This window comes from Sphaerodactylus townsendi, linkage group LG06, assembly GCF_021028975.2.
Source record: "Sphaerodactylus townsendi isolate TG3544 linkage group LG06, MPM_Stown_v2.3, whole genome shotgun sequence".
Classification (NCBI taxonomy): Eukaryota; Metazoa; Chordata; class Lepidosauria; order Squamata; family Sphaerodactylidae; genus Sphaerodactylus; species Sphaerodactylus townsendi.
In genome coordinates, this window is record NC_059430.1 from 115129553 (window position 1) to 115148548 (window position 18996).

Here is an 18996-nt window from a genome sequence, read left to right on the forward strand (position 1 = left end):
CTACCACTGAATGAACTCACCTTTCTGTCCTCCTTTCCACATGCTTAAAGACCAAATAAAATGCCTGTGACAAACTGCTAAACGTTGATATGCCTCAAGAGGGCCCCCTAGAGCATCTGGAGCATCTGAGGGTTTACAGTGGGAATAATCCAGTCATTCCCATTGCCCATGGTGGGGGCGTCTTTCCAAACGTAATCCTTTTTAGACAAAAGAAAGCAGTGTGGATGGGACCAATTGTTGTCATAGAAGCTCAGAGTCCATAACAGGTACCTGGTGGGAGGGGCTGTGATTTGAGTAATTTTCTGATTGGTAACATTAGTCTCTGATATCAGGGATGGGGCTCTACACTGTTCGGTTAAATTAACTAGTCATCCTTAGAGCGTGGTTTAGGTCAGATTCTATTGTCCATACATATCTCGTGTGTGTGTGTGTGTGTAAGGTTTTTTCTTGATGCATTATGTTTATTCAATTTATATCCCTCCCCCCAAAGGGCTCAAGGCAGCACACAACAATAGTATAAGTAACAATATCAATATCAGCAATATCAATACTAGCAAACATCCATAAGCATCACAATATACAAGAAAAAATTCATAAGACATGGGCAATAAAGTCAGCAAAAGAACAAGTCACAAGATCGTACATTACAAAGTCAGTATCGTACATTACGAAGGATGTGGATCTGGTGACCACCAGAGGCTGAGTGAAAGTTAACACGCCCCCCTCCATCCTGCTCTCTTGTTACTGAAAGGAATTCTACACTTGGTTTGTGGAATCTAGGTAAATGGTAACTAATTAAGTTAAACCGACATTACTGCTTTTTATTTGAAAGTCTGTGTGCTGGGACACTGTGAGCTCTTGTATTTTTTGTTTTATCTTCTTTTTCTACCCCCTTTTAGCTCAAACTCCTTTTTCTTTTCCCCCCTCTTTGTTCTACAATAAACTTTATAAAGATATTTTTAGGAGTTTGTTTAGCACCATATAGTTCTCTGCGATATTTCTCTTGATTTCTTCCCCACGGGCTGGACTGTATGGATGCTACCTGGTTTTCTTAAGGTATTCCCTAGGGTTGACACTGTTATTTTGTTAGTGATGTAGTACTATGCCCTGATCTGGGTAGCTGACGTCAGAAGCTTATCAGATGTCAGAAGCTAAGCAAAGTCAAACCTGGTTAGTATTTGGATGGGAGACAGTCGAGATCAAGGCCTGTGATGAAGAGGCAGACAACAGCAAATAATCCATGAACATCTCTTGTTTTGAAAATGTTACAGAATGACTGCAAGTCATCTGTGACTTGACTGCACTTTCCACCACTGCTATGCTAGATAGGAGAAACTCTACTTAGCAGGTCAGTCTAGATGTTCTCAGGAGGTCCTCTTAAGTGGTGGCTTCAGCTAAAACACCCCAACCCTACCACTTCCAGCATGATGTCTTGCCTTCTATGTGTGCACAGTAGCAGCAAGTTGTCTGAATAGGGTCTTGCAAATCAACCAGTAGGGCCTTGTTCTACGTCAGAGGTCTGCAACCTGCGGCTCTCCAGATGTTCATGGACTACAATTCCCATCAGCCCCTGCCAGCATGCCCAATTGGCCATGCTGGCAGGGGCTGATGGGATTTGCTCAATCCATGGTAGCTAACTGGAAAGCACGCAGATACAAAACCTCCCCATTCTCATCAGTCAATTGCAGCTATTAGTCATTGATAGACCTATTTCCCCTGAATTAGTTTGATGCCCTTTTGAAGTTCACCGAACAAATGGCCCAAACTGCATTCTTTCACAGTGAATTCAGCAAGGTAATTTCATTTCAGATGAAGTACTTTGTTCTGTTCTCTTTTAACTTGTTTAGAGTGCAGAGATTTGGGGAAAAAGTGTCCATTTCTGGGAAGTTTGCTCCCCCCCCCCCAGATGTTTGTTGCATCCCAAGCATTTTGCAGATTCTGTGTTGGTTCCGGGGGGGGGGGGGGGGTCTGATCCAAGTGCCAAGCCAGAAGGATGGTTCATAGATGATGGGATTTAGTAGGTTTGCACCATGTATTGCACATACTTGTGGTGTCCTTGGTATGTGAATGCCGTATCCTTCACTTCTTTTTCTCCCTTTGGATGACAGATGCCCAGGGAATTGCATTAGATTCTGGGTCCCTACAATGCATCTGTTGCATTTCATATATACTGAATGAGTACAGATGCAAACACATGTATGCAATCTTGCACAGTGTGTGAATGGACCCCCCATGTTTCTGGTTTAGTTGACATCACGTAGATTGGTATTTGATGCCATGATACCTAAAGCCAAACACCAGTAGAGGGCATCCTTTGCATAGATAGAGCATCAACTTCCTTCACATTTCTTTTCTCCCAGCATAAATATGTAGATGCAGAATGTTGGCTGCTGCGTTCATTCTATGGAATCAGAAAGACATTCCAAGTAACCCTGGCTGTTGTGGGCTTTCTGGCTTGCGTAACCATGGTCTGGTTGGTTTTGCTCCTAATGTTTTGCCTGCATCTATGGCTGGCATCTTCAGAGGCACATCATGGTGAGATGTTTTTCTCCAATCAATCAATTACATGCTGCATTCAGGCTGTCAGTCTTAAACCAGTACTGGAGTCTTCATTCCAACCAATAAGTTCATGCAGACATTAGTTTGTTGTGTTGTCTTATTCAAATCCACTGCATGAAATCCGTCCATCTATGATGGTAAGAATCCAGTCCCATAGAAACGCTTTGCGCGTATCCAGTGTTTTTCAAAATCTTCTTCAGTATCAAACTTACGTGCCATCGATAGTGCAAATATTTCATAAGTTGTCAATGGGTAATCTGAAAATAAGACATGCGTCACAGCTACAATCCCTTAAATACAGAAATTTACAACCTTTTCAATATAATAAGAGAAAAACAGAAAATAAGAAATGTTTCTACTACATAGATTTCTCAGCTCAGCTCTAGCATCGTTCCAGGTTGGTTTTGTATCAGACCTGGGATCCAGCGTTGCTTTCTGGTAGTTGTTTTTAAAAGGCTGATTATGCAATGTAACTCTTTGAGGATGTGATGGAGAAACGTAAAACCAGAGCATCTTGGTAACTAATAAGTGCCAACCTCATTAGAGAAGGCTTTGTCCAGCTACCCCTTCATTAAGGGCTGGCAAATAATAGAACCGGCATCCTGCCCTGGGCTAGGCCCATCAGGGGGTTAAAAGTAGCTTGGGAAAGAAAAGGTTTAGTTCTGCAGAGTTCACCACAGACTGGGGACATCAGATCAGCAACGTTACCTGATTTCTCTCCCTCCTCAGCTGCTTCAGAAGCTCCATATTGACGGAAAGGAGTTTCTCTCTTTGTAACAGGTAAGTCCCTCTTCTTCTCACCCACTATCTGACCCTTTTAAAGCCTAGGAATCTGGGGGTTGAAACCAGTACCAGAGCCAGCATGGTGTAGTTAAGAGCTCTAGTCTGGAGAACTGGGTTTGATTCTCCACTCCTCCACAGGAGCGACCAAGTCTTATCTGGTGAGCCAGATTTGTTTCCTTATTCCTTCGTACCTGCTGGGTGACCTTGGGCTAGTCACAGTTCTTCGGAACTCTCTCAGCCCCACTTACCTCACAATAAAGTGTCTGTTGTGGGGAGAGGAAGGCAACGGAGTTTGTAATCCCCTTTGAGTCTCCTTACATGACAGAAAGGGAGAGATATAAATCCAAACTCTTCTTCTTCTTCAATCTTCTGAATTCAAAGCAGAGACTCTGCCACTGAACTATGACCCCTCCCCATGATATAGGATAGCCTGTTGGTTAGTTTGCATGCCTCTTCAACTAATCTGGGTCTTATAACTCTCTTCAGCTAATTTCATGTAGGTAGCCATCTTGTTCCACTGTAGAATGCCAAGATTTGAGTCCAGTAGCACCTTAAATATCACCAGATTTCCACAATATAGGCAGTCGAGAGTCAGATATGACGAATGGTGCTTTGACTCTCGAAAATCTATGCCCTTGAAATCTAGTTGGTCTTTAACATGCTACTGAACTTGAGTTTTGCTCTTTTGCTAAGTTACACCTCAAAGGAGAATTAAAGACTTCCTCCAGCGTGGTATTACTTTGATACAGAAAATAGGGTTGCCAAATACTCCTTGGCCATTGGTGAGGGCAAGGGGCAGGGAGTTTCCAGCTCCATGTTAGGAAAGTCCTGAAGATTGGGAGATGGAGCATGTGGAGAACAGGGAACTCAGTGGGGTGCAATGCCAGACAGTCTACCCTCCAAAGCATCCATTTTCTCCAGGGGAATTGATCTCTGTCATCCGGAGAGAAACTGATTCTGGGAGATCCCCATGTTCTCCCTAGGAGAAAGAGTTCCTCTGATGGAGAAATGTTTTTTGTGGAGAGAAGTCTATTACTGTTGGGGACATGGTGGAAGGGAGCACGAAGACCTAGCTTAGCTGAAAGGAGCCATGAAATCAAACCTTGGCTGCAAATTGTTGCTTGGTTATCTTGGGGTGCACAACATCATGTACTTTGGACTGAATGGCAAAGAGATAAACACTTATGTTCCATTGTGATTTGCAAACTGAGAAGTTTTTTGTCTTGAATCATCTCGCCCACCTCTCTCTCTCTCTCTCTCTCTCTCTCTCTCTCTCTCTCTCTCACACACACACACACACACACACACACACACACACACACACACACACACACACACACACACACACACACACACACACAGATGGACTTTGGCAACCCAGCTTTCTTCATCCCGGACACATCTTCTTAAATTATTTGAAGGATATCTGACAAAAAATAATGAATGCAATGCTTTTGGACACACTAGAGTTGACCTCCTCCAGGTGGTGGCTGAATCTCTTCCAGAATTTCAGCTGGTCTTCAGCACAGCTTCATGTTCAGCTGTTCCCTTGGAGAACTGATTTGGAGGATGCACTCTATGATATTACACACCACTGAGTTCTCTGCCTTCCCTACGCTGTACCTCAAAATCTCCAGGAATTTTCCAACCTAGAGCTGGCAACCCTAGGACACACTGGAGTGCCATACAGAAGTCCACATCTTATTCAGCAAGCAAGGTGTTCAATCTAGGTTTTGCTGGTCTAAACCCAGTCCTCTGCCTCCCACACCCCACTAGCACTTAGACACGAGAAGCAAAATCCTGCTGAAGATCTTCCTTTTTTTCTTTTTCAAGGGACCAAACGCCACCTGACACAAGCCATCGTGATGACAGCCTTGATCCTTCATGTTTTTATTCTGCTTTTGGTTTCCTGTTTGGGTAAGAGTTTCTGTGATAAGTGGATGAAAGTGAATGCACAGAACCCAATTTTCTTCTATGGTCGGAAGTCCCCAACTTTGTTGACCTTGTGGGCAGTGCTGGAGCTTTGAGAACAGTCAGAGAGTGGTGGGACAAAATGGCTGCCATATGGGCAATCACAAAATGGGTGTCAGGACAGCTCAGTTTAATCAGAAAAAAATTGAGAGGATCCAAGCCTCCTCCCAAAATAAAAAATTCAGCTGTTTCCAAACAAGTTTCCTTATAGTCCCTAAGAGGATGCGTCTTGGGTTCTTCTTACTCCAATGACATGGATAATAGTTAGGTTTGACTCTGTAGAAAGACATGCTTTGGGGAAGAAAAAGTGGACATAAAGAAACATATTGGTGTATACCACAGGTGTCAAACTCGCGGCCCTCCAGATGTTATGGACTACAGTTCCCATCATCCCCTGCCAGCATGGGAACTGTAGTCCATAACATCTGGAGGGCCGCGAGTTTGACACCTGTGGTATATACCATGAATCCAGGAGGCACTGGGTTGGGTTTCACTGCTCTAGAATCATGGGAGATTTTACTTTATTTCCTGTGGGGCCAACCAAAATAAAGACTGGGAGTTCTATGTGACTGGAACTCCCAGTCCCCCCCTCTCCCCCTTTAGAAATGGTGTGCATTCTCTGGTTCAGGTTACTACCATGGTGCAATTAAAACAGAAATTTAAGGCACCTCCCCTGTGCTGTTTTTCTGATTTGCAATAGTCTTAGCAAGCCTATATTTCCCCTGTCAAGGAAACCTAATGATATGGTAATTGCAAGAAAATAAGTCTGATGTTTTAATTTGTTTATCAGGCAACAGATTTTCAGCAGGACCCATTACTGAGGCTTTTTAATTATGTACCTAATAAGAATTCTTCACCTCCCCAAAATTCATATCTGAATTGGGCAACCAGTTACTAATTTGCATGTATTCGAACTTTTTACTTCCTCTGATTTGCTTTTGCATGTACTAGGGTGGGGGCAACAACCTCCACAGGGTGATGAAACCTGATCATGAGGGTGCCTGATGAACCATCACATTAGGCTTCCTCTGGAGCACCGGGTTTGATTGCCCACCCCTCCTCATGACTCTTACCCATTCCTCCACATGAAACCTGCTGGGCGACCTTGGGCTAGTCACAGTTCTGTCAGAGCTCTCTCAGCCCCACCTACGTCACAGGTTGTCTGGTGGTGGTGGTGGTAGGTGGAGAAAGAGACTGTAGGCTGCTTTGAGGCTCCTTATGGTAGTGAAGAGGCAGTTTATAAAATCAGTTCTTCTTCTTCTTCTTCTTCTTCTTCTTCTTCTTCTTCTTCTTCTTCTTCTTCTTCTTCTTCTTCTTCTTCTTCTTCTTCTTCTTCTTCTTCTTCTTCTTCTTCTTCTTCTTCTTCTTCTTCTTCTTCTTCTTCTTCTTCTTCTTCTTCTTCTACGCAGTGGCGTAGGAGGTTAAGAGCTCGTGTATCTAATCTGGAGGAACCGGGTTTGATTCCCAGTTCTGCTGCCTGAGCTGTGGAGGCTTATCTGGGGAATTCAGATTAGCCTGTGCACTCCCACACTGCGCCGTAGCTGGGTCAGAGGCCTTGGGCTAGTCACAGCTTTTGAGACTCTCACAGCCCACCACCTCACAGGGTTGTTTGTTTGTGAGGGGAAGAGGGGAAAAGGAGATTCATAAGCCCCTTTGGAGTCTCTCCCTGCAGGAGAGGGGATATAAATCAAACTCTTCTCTCTCTCCTCTCCTCCTCTCCTCCTCCTCCTCCTCCTCCTCCTCCTCCTCCTCCTCCTCCTCCTCCTCCTCCTCCTCCTCCTCCTCCTCCTCCTCCAAGTTCTCCAGGCATTGCTAGGAGAGCTTTTCCATTATGGCAAACACCAGAGATTCTAGGCGAAACTGGTCCTCAAATTCTCTCGTCCACAGCCCTCACCCCCAAATCTCAAGAAATTTCCCAAGCTGTATGGGCAGTAGGAGGAGAAGGTGATGAAGGTGTGCGGATGCCAGCAGGCTGACGTCAAGCTTGAGCCTATTTGCGCTGCTGTTTAAATCATTAGTGCCTTTCCTTGTTTCCCTATAAAACAAGCGCCTCAAGGTCTTTTCCAGTGCTAAAAAGGCTCCACCCCATAGGACTCCTCTTGAGTAACAGCCTACGCGGGGGCTGACCTTTGTGCACACGGTGAGCAGAAAAAAGCCAGACGCTTGAAGCGACTAGAGTCAGGATGAGTGTGTTGGGAGTAGGCCTCAGCAGACCCAGGCTCAAATCTCTATTCGGCCTTGAAGCTCAGTTACTGATGTAGGACCAGTCACTTGAGCATTCGTGAAGCTGCCTTTGACCAAGTCAGACCACTGGTTGATTAAAGTCAGGGTTTAACCTTGCCCAGTCCCCCTGCTTTTTACACCCCTCATTTCATATGGCTTTTCTCCAAGCAAGTCTTATGATCCCTAACACAGCCTTCTTGGTGGTTAAAATGGACCACCTTTCCCCCTTTTCACTGAAAGAGAAGCTGGGTAGATCCAACCCTATGACTCCCTTCCATTAAGTTTGATCCTGTGACACACATCCACCAAGCCTTCTTCCAACAGGAAAAGACTTCCTTCCACAACAAAAAAAGGACCCATAATAGGAAGACTTTCTCCACCAGAAAAGTCATTTTCCACTGGAAGAAAGTCCTTTTTTTTCCTTGGAGGACTTACTAGAAGAGTATTCTAAGATCCAATTAGTGACAGGAAGTCATGAACCTCAACCTCATAGAACTAAAATACATCTAAGAGTTTGATTGCGATCTCTGAGCTGGATTCACCAATGTCTGAATAGGAGAGAGGCATTTGCCAAGAGGATGCTGTTTGATTCATCAGCATGATCAATCACATAAACCTCTCCATAAAAGTAAGGTTCTTTAAAAAAGAGAAAAAATCAAACAAAACGCCATAAAATTTCAAAGCAGAGCAAACCAGACTATTAGAATGCATCTCACAGAAACTCAGGAACGGTGATCCTAAAGCTTCACAGTTCAGTTATAAGCAGAATTAAACCCTTCTAAATACATTGAAATCAGTTGGCTTAGAAGGGTGTGATATGAACATATAGTTTATAATGTTTTAAGCCATATATTTAATCATATAAAGTATATTAGAGGTAATTTATAAAAGATCAGTAAGATGCTGTTAGTTAAGCAAAGAACTGTAATTTTATTAGTAGAGAGGCTTTGCTTGGAAGAAGGGGGGGAGATTTCTGCACTTTTCAGTAAAGTCTGATACACATGCTGTGGAATTTGGGTACGGCCTCTCACCAGAAAGATAAAGCGTACAGAAAAACACAGATAAGGGTGAAGTGCTATAGCAACCAAGATCTCTGAACGGGGCGAGATGACATAGAGAATACACGCCCAAAGCAAAGCGAGCCCTGGAGAGGAGTGGAAATTCAAATGGCAATGTGTACGTATTCCAAATCTAGCCAATGGTTAAAAGACAAGGAGGGATGTTTGTAAGAGGGTATAAATTATGTTACACAAGCAACAGCCCCTTTGAACCTCCTCCCTGTTGCTAACAGAGGAGAGTTCCCTCTTCTGCGCAGAATTGAAACAATAAATCTCTGAACACTGAAGAAGCTTGTGGATGGTTATTTTAGTAACCGGACAGAGCTGTTGCTCTGAGGACAGGGCCTTGCCCTGTGCCTGTCAGGTGTCACTCTGCTTTTAGGATGCCACAGAAAACCCCATAAAACAACAATGGGAGCCCAGCTCTGTACTGAAACCTGTAAAAACAGCTGATATAAAACTGGGGCATAATTAGGGGAGAAAATCAAATCATAAAGCTAGAGAAAATTAATCACTGACATGTTTCTCCTCATGACTGTTTTTTTTTTAAAAAGTATTTGCCAAGGATGGCACACCACCGAAGGGACACCCCTGCGTTGCTCACTCTCAGCCGTGGCAAGTGGCTGTCTACAAATTCTTCTCTTTCTATTGCGGAGCCATGCTCGTAGATCGGAGCTGGGTACTCACGGCAGCTCACTGCAATAATGGGTAGGTGGGCACCGGGAGGAATGAAATGTGGGCATGTGGTTGCTCTGTGGTAGGCAGGGATGGCAAAGATTATTTATTTAAAGGGTTTTATATGCTGTCTTTTACCCAGGGTTGGGTTCACAAAGTTGGTGGGCGATAAAAGAATTAAAAAGCAATTTTAAGAAATATATAGCATAAGAAAAATGTAAAGCAAAATAGATGCACCGTTAAAACACATAGACAGAAAGAAAGATCAGTGAAGGATCAACAGATGGAACAGACAAGTCTTCAACTGATGGGGAAGACATTGACAGAGGGACAGTTGGGGAAGATATTGACAGTTGGATCGCCCTGGGCAAGGATTTCCATAATTTTGGTGCCATGACTGAGAAGACTCAGACTGCTAGCCATCTTTCGTCAGATGACGGGGGGCCCTGAACCCCGACCCTTCAGGATGGCTGAGGCGGTTGGATAGATTCAGATAGTTCAGATGTTCTGAAATATTACTGATTTTGTTTTTTAAAAATAGTTTAGAATCCGTGAGTAACACAAGCAAATAAAGTGAACATCCGTTGGGTTGCCAGCATCAAAATAGGGCTTGGAATTCTCCTGAAATTATGGTTGATCTCCAGAATTACAGAGATCAGTTCTTCAGGTGGAAATGGAGGGTAGAAATGGGAAGTCCTAGAACAGTGGTGGTGAACCTTTGGCACTCCAGATGTTATGGACTACATTTCCCATCAGCCCCTGCCAGCATGGCCAATTGGCGGTGCTGGCAGGGGCTGATGAAACCAGCAATCCCTTACACTTGGAGTCCGATATGATCGCTCCCTGCGGTCCTAGAATGACACCATACCCCCTTAGAGTTCCTTCCTCCTGCAAACCTCCTCCAAGAATTTCTCAAAACTAGCAGTTCATTGTATGTTTGTTGCTTAAAATATAATTGTTGTTTTAAATTATTTTTATTCTTTAATATACTCATCTTTAAATTATACAACTGCCTGCTCATTCAAGAGTTTTCATCCAGGACTATCCATGGGCCACTCCCCACTCACCATAAGCCGCGGGGTCACCTCTTTAAAAGACACCAGGAGGATGGACGTTCCCCACGTCACCAGCGCCCACTGCGCAGCTGCCCTTAATTTGCCGCTCTCCCACCTCCTTGTCGCGCGGCAAATTAGGTCCTCTGAAAAGAGCAACATTTTCAAAACCCCCGCAGGTGCATTGCTTGGGGATGGGGAATTCTCGGCTGTTCTGCGCGGCTGGGACTTCCTCGGCCAGCGCGGCTACCGGCCAATCAGGAAACAGGCACCGACATGTTTGTTTAGGGAGGGTGTCCCCGTCAGAAAGTGCTCGGAGGTTGAGGCGTGTGTGCACAACAAGGCGTGCCAACATTATGTTTTGCTCTTTTTTTGCTCCGAGAGCTCCCACTTTGTTTTGCAGCTTGGCAAAGTGCCGCTGAGCACAAGGGTTGTCGGCGGTGCAAACCCGGAAACCAATATTTACTTTCATTTTTCTGCCTGAGCAATTTGCAACAGGCAGTGACGTCCAGCATGTGTAGACGTCTCAAAACAATCTCGCGTTCAGCTTATCCAAATAAGACACTTTTCAGGTCAGCCAATCAAAATGGAGCCCCACCTTCGACTGGCTGCAACTCCCACGATAATAAATGATGCACATGCGTGTAATCAGAACGCTCGATTGCCTCTTTGACTCTTGATGTGGAACCCCACGCTATTTCCTGAATGGAAAATGAGTGGGGAACAAATGTCTCCGTTGTCAAAAGCCATGGAGGCTTTTCTACAAGGGGTCGCTGCGGGGTTGCACTCAGACGAGGTAAGTGGGGAGTGGCCCCTGGTAATAGATGGGTAATTGATCCCAGTTTCCCAGGTAATTGATCTCATTCTCTGGCCGTTTCTACACAAACCACCTAAAAGTTTCTAAAACATCCCCCCCCCACCTTTATAACGATATACGTCTGCATTCACTCCCTTGAAATGATTTATGGCTGACGTTAAATGACCCCCCCCCCTCCCCCGAGTGCAGAGAAGCATGGGAAATATAATTAATAGATCGCACAGCAACTGAAGATGTTTTCAAAACGTTTCAACTGGAGAATCGTTTTTAAGGGGGATCCATTTCAAATGTTTTGAAGCTGCAAATAAAACGTTTTGGGGGTAAAAAGAATACAGAACTCCGTGGAGGAAGGGTTTTATTTCCTGCATCAAAACAGTTTTTAAAGGTTTGTGCGGAAAGGGCCTCTGTCTCCAGCTAGTTCTTCCCACTAAAGTAGAGATTATCTACTAAGGGTAACACATCTGGAGTTGATAAACTATGTCTGCTGATATCTTAAGTGGAGTGGAACACAAGGTCTGAAATCATAGCTTTCATGAGATTTTGCATGAGACTTGACCTGATTTTTGCAGAACAAAAGAGTAGATGCGCACTGTAAATTTTCTAGGCAGCTTTCAAAAAAGGAAAATTCAAAGGTGAAACTCAACCAAATGTCCTTTTTAATTTTACTTGTAGAGTGAGAAACAAAGGGGGAAATGCTCAGTCTCAAAACCAAAACAAAACTAGCGGAATGGTGCCAAAAATCTCCAGGGAATAAAAATATCCTCATTCTGCTCCCAGCTTCTTGATCAGAGTTACCAATAATCCTCAGCCGAGGATAAATTGCCACCTGTGTCGGTTCCTTTTCAGCGCTGTCCGTATCCGGCTTGGAGAAGAAAACCTGGATCGTTTTGATGGAACGGAACAATATAGGCATGTGATAAAAACCATTGTCCACCCTGGATACAATCGCACAACCCACAGCAATGATCTAATGCTGCTGAAACTGATGATCCCAGCGAGACTAAACTGCTATGTACAGCCGTTGAGGCTGGCCTCCCAGAGGGCAAAGCCTGGGGATATGTGTGTGGTATCAGGATGGGGTGCTACTATCAATGCTCGAGGTATGTACACCAGGTTGGTCATAGCTGGCTTGTCCTACCTTGACCCATCCAAATGAATTCTCAGCGGAGATAAAAGGATCCTCTTTTCCCCAACTCGGACAGACACTGGGGGAAAAAGCCATAAAGATAAAGAGAGTTGGTCAAGTTTTACTGCGCATTAAAAAGAAAAGGGGGGAGAGGAGCAACCACTGGATTAAGAAAAAAATACAGTAGCTCCTCTGAGCGCGGAAGACATATGGGCAAATCCACATTTCTTTTTCTTGGGCCCAGGATTTCACCCACGGACGAAACCTGGACCGCAGCAGGGGGCCCTGCTATCTTAGACCATCTCATTTCTGCAGCCCGGAACTGGGCCAAGCCTTTTCTCGGAAGGAAACCCCACAGAGCCAGCTTGCCTTAGCGTCAGTCTGCTCACAGCTCTCCAAAAAGGGACATATAGATCCTAAAAGGAGTCTGGGTTAGGATCGCAGCTAGGACGACAGTAGGATTTTTGAGTAATGCCTTGGGGTTGAGGGACAGCTTGAAACCCCTTGGAAGGACCCTTCTAAGCCCACTCTTAACATAATATCTGGAGAACATGGAGGAGGAGGAACAATGTACACTCAAGTCCCTTGGAGTAAGGGCAAAAATTTACTAAATCAGTAAATAATTCTAGATCTATTCCTGTTTGTGTATTATCTGTACATATCTTTAAGCATATTCTCAAACGGGAGAGATTGTGCAAAGTCTGCCAAATAAGGCCATAGTTTTTAAGAGAGTAATTCTCTGCACTAGTAAGTCAGCAATTAAGTTTATTTGTTTGGATCATGTGATAACAAAACTGTAGGTTTTGCCAAAGCCTTTTCCGCATGGGCCAATCAACCTGGGATAACTATGGTTAAAAACCATTTTGGGGGGAAACTTTGCACGGATCCCACCTCTAAACCGAGTCTGCCCCATGTTATTTCCCCCAAAATGAGGTATTCAAGAATTGCACTATCCACAATTCTTTTTTAAAGTGCCAGGTTGCAGCCGCTTTCGCGTGAACGGCTGGGCAGGGAGGGTCTTTTTTCGGCCGCGCGTTCCTTTTAAAAAAATGTCTCAGTGCCTATCTGCATAGCCACACAGGCGCAAAGGGTCGTGACGTCAGACAGCACGGCTGTGGGGGTTCACTTGTGCATGCCTGCATAGCTGTGCATCAGTGAGAGGTAAATAAATGAAAAATAATACATGCCTCCATGTGAAAGTGTGCGCCCTGGCCAATTCACTTGCTGATCGCGGGACGGCCAGCTATGCGAATGGCCTGGGGTCACGCCAGATTAATTTATCCCAGTTGCAACCCACTTTACATTTGCTGTGCGGAAAGGGCCCAAGAGAGCACAAAACAAGACACATCCATAAAATAGCTCATTTTTCTTTTTGCTGACTTGACCCATGCTTGGTCTATATTCGCACATAAGGCTTGTAAAAAGTGGCGCAGTGGTGTAGGAGGATAAGAGCTCATGTATCTAATCTGGAGGAACCGGGTTTGATTCCCAGCTCTGCCGCCTGAGCTGTGGAGGCTTACCTGGGGAATTCAGATTAGCCTGTACACTCCCACACACGCCAGCTGGGTGACCTTGGGCTAGTCACAGCTTCTCGGAGCTCTCTCAGCCCCACCCACCTCACCGGGTGTTTGTTGTGAGGGGGGAAGGGCAAGGAGATTGTAAGCCCCTTTGAGTCTCCTGCAGGAGAGAAAGGGGGATATAAATCCAAACTCTTCTTCTTCTTCTAAAAGACCTGGGACATGTTTTCACCAGCATGATGGGTCGGGTTAGAAACTTCTCTTTTTGCCCTGGCTTTAGGACTGCTCAGTATATTTGACTATTGGCAGTTTTGTTTAAAACTCCCAGTTCTATATCCACTATTTTTCCTGTGCCTTTAAATAAAAGTGGTTTAAGTGGTGTTCAGTTTTTGAATGGAGCATCTATAGCGATATAAATACTGGACTCTTTAAGGTGAAAAAGATTACACCTACTAGGTGCACCTATGCTTTCTTTGCAGAGGAAATTGGGGACAGAAACATGTATAACCACAACAAGGATTTTTTTGAGATTCCGCTCTGAACTTTTATTTCAGATAATATTCCCTTGGTCCTTTACTGTGCAAAAGTCAAGATAATCTCTCGCAAGGAATGTGAGGGTGAATACCCTGGAAGACTAAACAGGAAAATGGTATGTGCTGCCTCCTTGGAGGGAGGAACAGACTCCTGTGAGGTAAGGTCAATTTTTAGGATCATAATCATCTCGATAGAATCATTAAGACAAGCTCGCTGTGTCGAATTGTGACCAGGGAAGCTCACAAAATGAGTGTGACAGATAACATATGTTGAAATGTGTTGCAGTGGTTAAGGGCAATGGACTCTAATCTGGAGAACTGGGTTTGATCTCCCACTCCTCCACATGAGCAGCAGACTCTAATCTGGTGAAGTAGATTTGTTTTCCCACTCCTACTCATGAAGCCTTCTAGATGACCCTGGGCTAGTCACAGTTCTCTCAGAATTCTCTCAGTCCCACCTACCTCACAAGGTGTCTGTTGTGGGGAAAGGAAGGGAAGGAGTTTATAAGCCGGTTTGAGACTCCTTACAGTTGAGAAAAGTGGGGTATAAATCCAAACTCTTCATTTACTTCTCTTTCTTCACCCCAAACCTTGCAGAGTTTGTGTCCTCTCAGAATAGACAGATGGACGTGAGGTAGATTTATGGATCATTGTTTGTTGTTCAGTAGTCCTGTAAAGTCCTGCCAACATTTAGATGTTGCTGAAGGCCAAACTATACATTACAGTTTTTAATGTGGTCTCTTGGTTCCCACAAATTACTTTGACAGATAGTCACACGTAAGCTGCAAAGAGAATTACGTCACAAGCATGCAGGGCTTCAATTTGGATCAGGACTGCGGTATTGGTGGAAAAGACTTCCAGCCTCCTCCCATGCGGTTTTGTGTATGTGTGTGAGGTGCTGTCAAGTCACTTTGACTTATTTTGACCCTATGAATTAATGATCTCAAAGCGTCCTGTAGCTAACAGGCTTGCTCAGGTTTTGAGAACTGAAGGCTCTGACTTCCTTGATTGAGTCAACCCATCTGATGTTGGGCCTTCCTTTTTTCCTACCATCTTCAATTTTTCCTAGGCTTATAGTCTTTTCCAGTGAATCTTATCTTCTCATAATGTAACCAAAATACTCCCTCAGTTTAGCCATTCCAGCTTGTATGGAGAATTCAGGCTTGATTTGTACTAGATCAGTGGTGGCGAACCCATGGCACGGGTGCCAGAGGTGGCACTCAGAGCCCTCTCTGTGGGCACGCACAAACAGAGTTCGTCATGTGGGGGGTGAAATGCCCCCCCTAGGCTGGCCTGGGCCGCTGGGCTCGATTATTAGCATTAAACCTAAGACCTAGTTTTGGGGAGGCAGTGTAGGCAACCCTGTTAAGTGCTGTTAAACCCCACTGATTTTCATTCAAAGAACTAAAGCATGATCCTATACCTGGGAATAAGCTTGGTTGTTGGCAATGGGGCTTGCTTCTGAGTAAACCCTCCTAGGGTCATGATTCACCCGTTCAAAGAGTTGCATAGTTGCTTCAAAGCAAAGCCAACAACTACCGTCAAGCTTATTCCCGAGTAACACACGCTTCGGAGCCAACCGGTTTTTCTAAACTAAAACCTCAGTATTCAGGCTAAATTTCCGTGTTGGCACTTTGCAATAAATAAGTGGGTTTTCTGTTGCAATTTGGGCACTCTGTCTCGAAAAGGTTCGCCATCACTGAACTAGATGCTGTTTTGCTAACCCCAAATGGCCCTGCAGGTGGTATTGCCCTTTTTGAGAGGGTTGTACTTGTAGTCAATCTGTATTGGGGTCTCATGCACTTGATCAGCAAGTTTTGTTGAACTTTGTGGGTGACTGCATCATGGGTGGGGGAGGGGGCAAGCACAACCTGTTAAAAATCAAGACATTTGCTTTGACCCTAACTGTAAGATTTACAAACTTGTGGAAACAGAATCGCAAGCACTCCATTCTTGTTACTATATCATTAAGCCAGGTTTAGCAACTATTTACACCTCTTGCCAAGCTATTAACACTCCATTAACACCCCGTAAAGCCAGGAATAAGATAAATAGCAGTGAGTACGCCCTGAAGCACCTGGCACTGATAGTTGGCTCTCTTTTGGGGAAAGTAGAGCAGCTGCATTCTTTAGCTGAGTCATAAAATTTCCCATTATGTTCTATGGGACTCTGGTCATTTGCCAGGTATGTTTTCCATCTGTGGTTCTCTCTGATACTTTTTGGATTGAGGTTTAGTGATGCCATTAAAACTCAAATGGCTGCAGTCCATCTCATGTGATCTTAAGTAGGCTGTTACTAAAGTTTATAGAGATGTTGCTCCATTTAAAACATTTGCGTTCAAATCAAATTACTGGATTGAGAACCTGCAGCATTCAGTATGGCTGGGTTGTAGCCTGGAGTTTAAGCCAAAGGAACCTGAATTCTAGGCTGAGGCACCCACATTCCTGGATAATGCAAAGCTGATTCAGTTGCCTAATAGAGTTGATTTATCTACTCTTTTTAAATGTTCAAGTCAAAGGGACATGCCATCTCCAGTGGGTTGTCATGTTGATCTCATTTTATGAATGTTTCGCTACAGATGGCAATTTCTTACAGCCTGTGTGATATGGACCCTCGTTCCCCATTTATCTGTGATTCTCATGGCTAGTATAATTGATGCATTCAAGATTTAAATCCCCCCCTTTTTTTAAACACACACAGAAATGATTACAATGAGCAGGTGAGGGGGAACGGAGTGATCTCAGAAAATGGCACCGAGGAGGAATTTCAGGGAAGCAGAGAAGCGTGTGGGAAACATAGTCAATAGATCGTGCAGCAATTGAAGATGTTTTCAAAATGTTTCAATCAGAGAGTCGTTAGATGAATAAACAACTTTTGGCCTGAGAGAAGCCATAACAGTTTACCCTAGTAGACCAGTGGAAGTATTGTTGTACATGTTCTCTCATGATCTATTTGTTAGAAAAGCAAGTTAACCTTTCAAAAGATCTATGATCTATTCTTTAGCAAAGCAGGGTAGTCCTTCAAAAGACTTGGTGCAATTTTAAGAGTTAAGGACCGCAGTCCTACATACATAGGGGAATAAGTGCGGTGGCATCCTTTCTGACTTCGTTCCCGAAGTCAGATGCATTGGGTTGGGTTGAGTGTCTATTTGTGACTGATCCTGAATTAACAGAGGTCTTTTCTTGTTTGTCAATATAGGGAGACTCCGGGGGACCCCTTGTCTGCAACGGCAGGCTCCAGGGTGTGGTGTCTTGGGGAGACGTCCCCTGTATTACCAGCACCAAACCTGGGGTCTACATGGACATTTCCATGTACGTAGACTGGATCAAGAAGACCATATGTGAGAACTGATATCACAGAGAAACACGACTGTGTTTTTCTTCTAATGCGGAAATCCTAAAATAAACTGTGATGAGTGAACCAACATGACTTTCAAGTCCCCTCCCCTATCGACTCTGGTCCATTGCTTTCCTTTCTCTTGTTGTGGCTTAGGATGTCAAATTCAGGATATTGAGACCCAGGTTCAAATCCCCGCTCTGCTTGAAGTCTGCTGGTTGTCCTGAGCACCAGCGTGGCATGGTGGTCAAGAGTAGTTGGACTCTAATCTGGAGAACTGGGTTTGATTCCCCACTCCTCCATTCCCCACTTATCCGGTGAATCAGGTTTGTTTCCCCACTCCTACATTCTTGCTGGGTGACCTTGGGCTGGTCACAGTTCATTCAGAACTCTCTCAGCCTCACCTACCTCACAAGGTGTCTGTTGTGGGGAGAGGACAGGAAAGAAGTTTGCAAGCCACCTTGTGTCTCCCTATAGGAGAGAAAGACGGGGTGTAAATCCAAACTCCTTCTCCTCCTTTCAGCCTTACCCACCTCACAGAATTATTGCATGAGTATAGCAGAAGACTGGAGACTTGTATTTGTTACTCTGGCGAAATCCCCATGGTCAATTAATTGCATGATACTCACGTGACATATGGAGGTTTCAGCAAGAACTCCCCACTGCCTGATCGACAAACAAAGATTCATCCCAGTTCTGGTGCTCATTCTCCCCCTTATCACATGTTTTTAAAGAACCTGCATTGAAATGCACCTTTTTAAAAAACATGTGTCCAATCCAGATCGGTGAGGAGGATCGGGGTTTAAATCTACATTTGTTTTTCCTGCCATAGGGAGTGACGCGGATCCTTCCACCCAATCAGAGCATGGTGGGCTGTGCGCGATGCGCGTGCAACCCCCCCTTTTTTGTTTTGCATTGGTGGAGGCTACATGGGCACGAGGAGCAGAATCTGTTTAAACGTGGGCACGAGGAGCAGAAATTGTTGAAACATGGGCATGAGGAGCAGAACAGTGAACGTGCACACGTACGACACCGGAACAGGGAGATTATGTGTATGCGCCTACGTGCTTACGAAACCACATATTTTCGAGCCAATTTTTTAAAAAAGTTCCCGCCTCAACACAGCATGACAGTCAATCAGGATAGACCTGCCGAGCCAATCGCATGTTCATGGGGAGAGTAACATTGTTTGAATCTGTGATAGACATTGATGTCTTCACTAGAAACATGCTTCAGTGGGGAGGGTGAAACCTCGATGAAAAGGTGCCGTTTCTTTTGAAACCTGGTTGTATCTAGATTTAATTTCTCAGTGGGGATTCCGCCTCTGAGCTCCTTGAAGGAAGGAT

General features: G+C 44.5%; 1 protein-coding gene across 1 annotated transcript; it reads left to right on the top strand.

The window, feature by feature from the left end:
* Nucleotides 1-89: 89 nt before the first annotated feature.
* On the top strand, nt 90-17665 carry LOC125435437 (kallikrein-15-like). Its single transcript, XM_048501636.1, has 5 exons — nt 90-171; nt 5176-5259; nt 9149-9302; nt 11985-12150; nt 17513-17665. Exons 1-5 carry the CDS (start codon nt 90-92, stop codon nt 17663-17665), a joined length of 639 nt encoding a protein of 212 aa, XP_048357593.1.
* The last annotated feature ends 1331 nt before the right edge of the window (nt 17666-18996 follow it).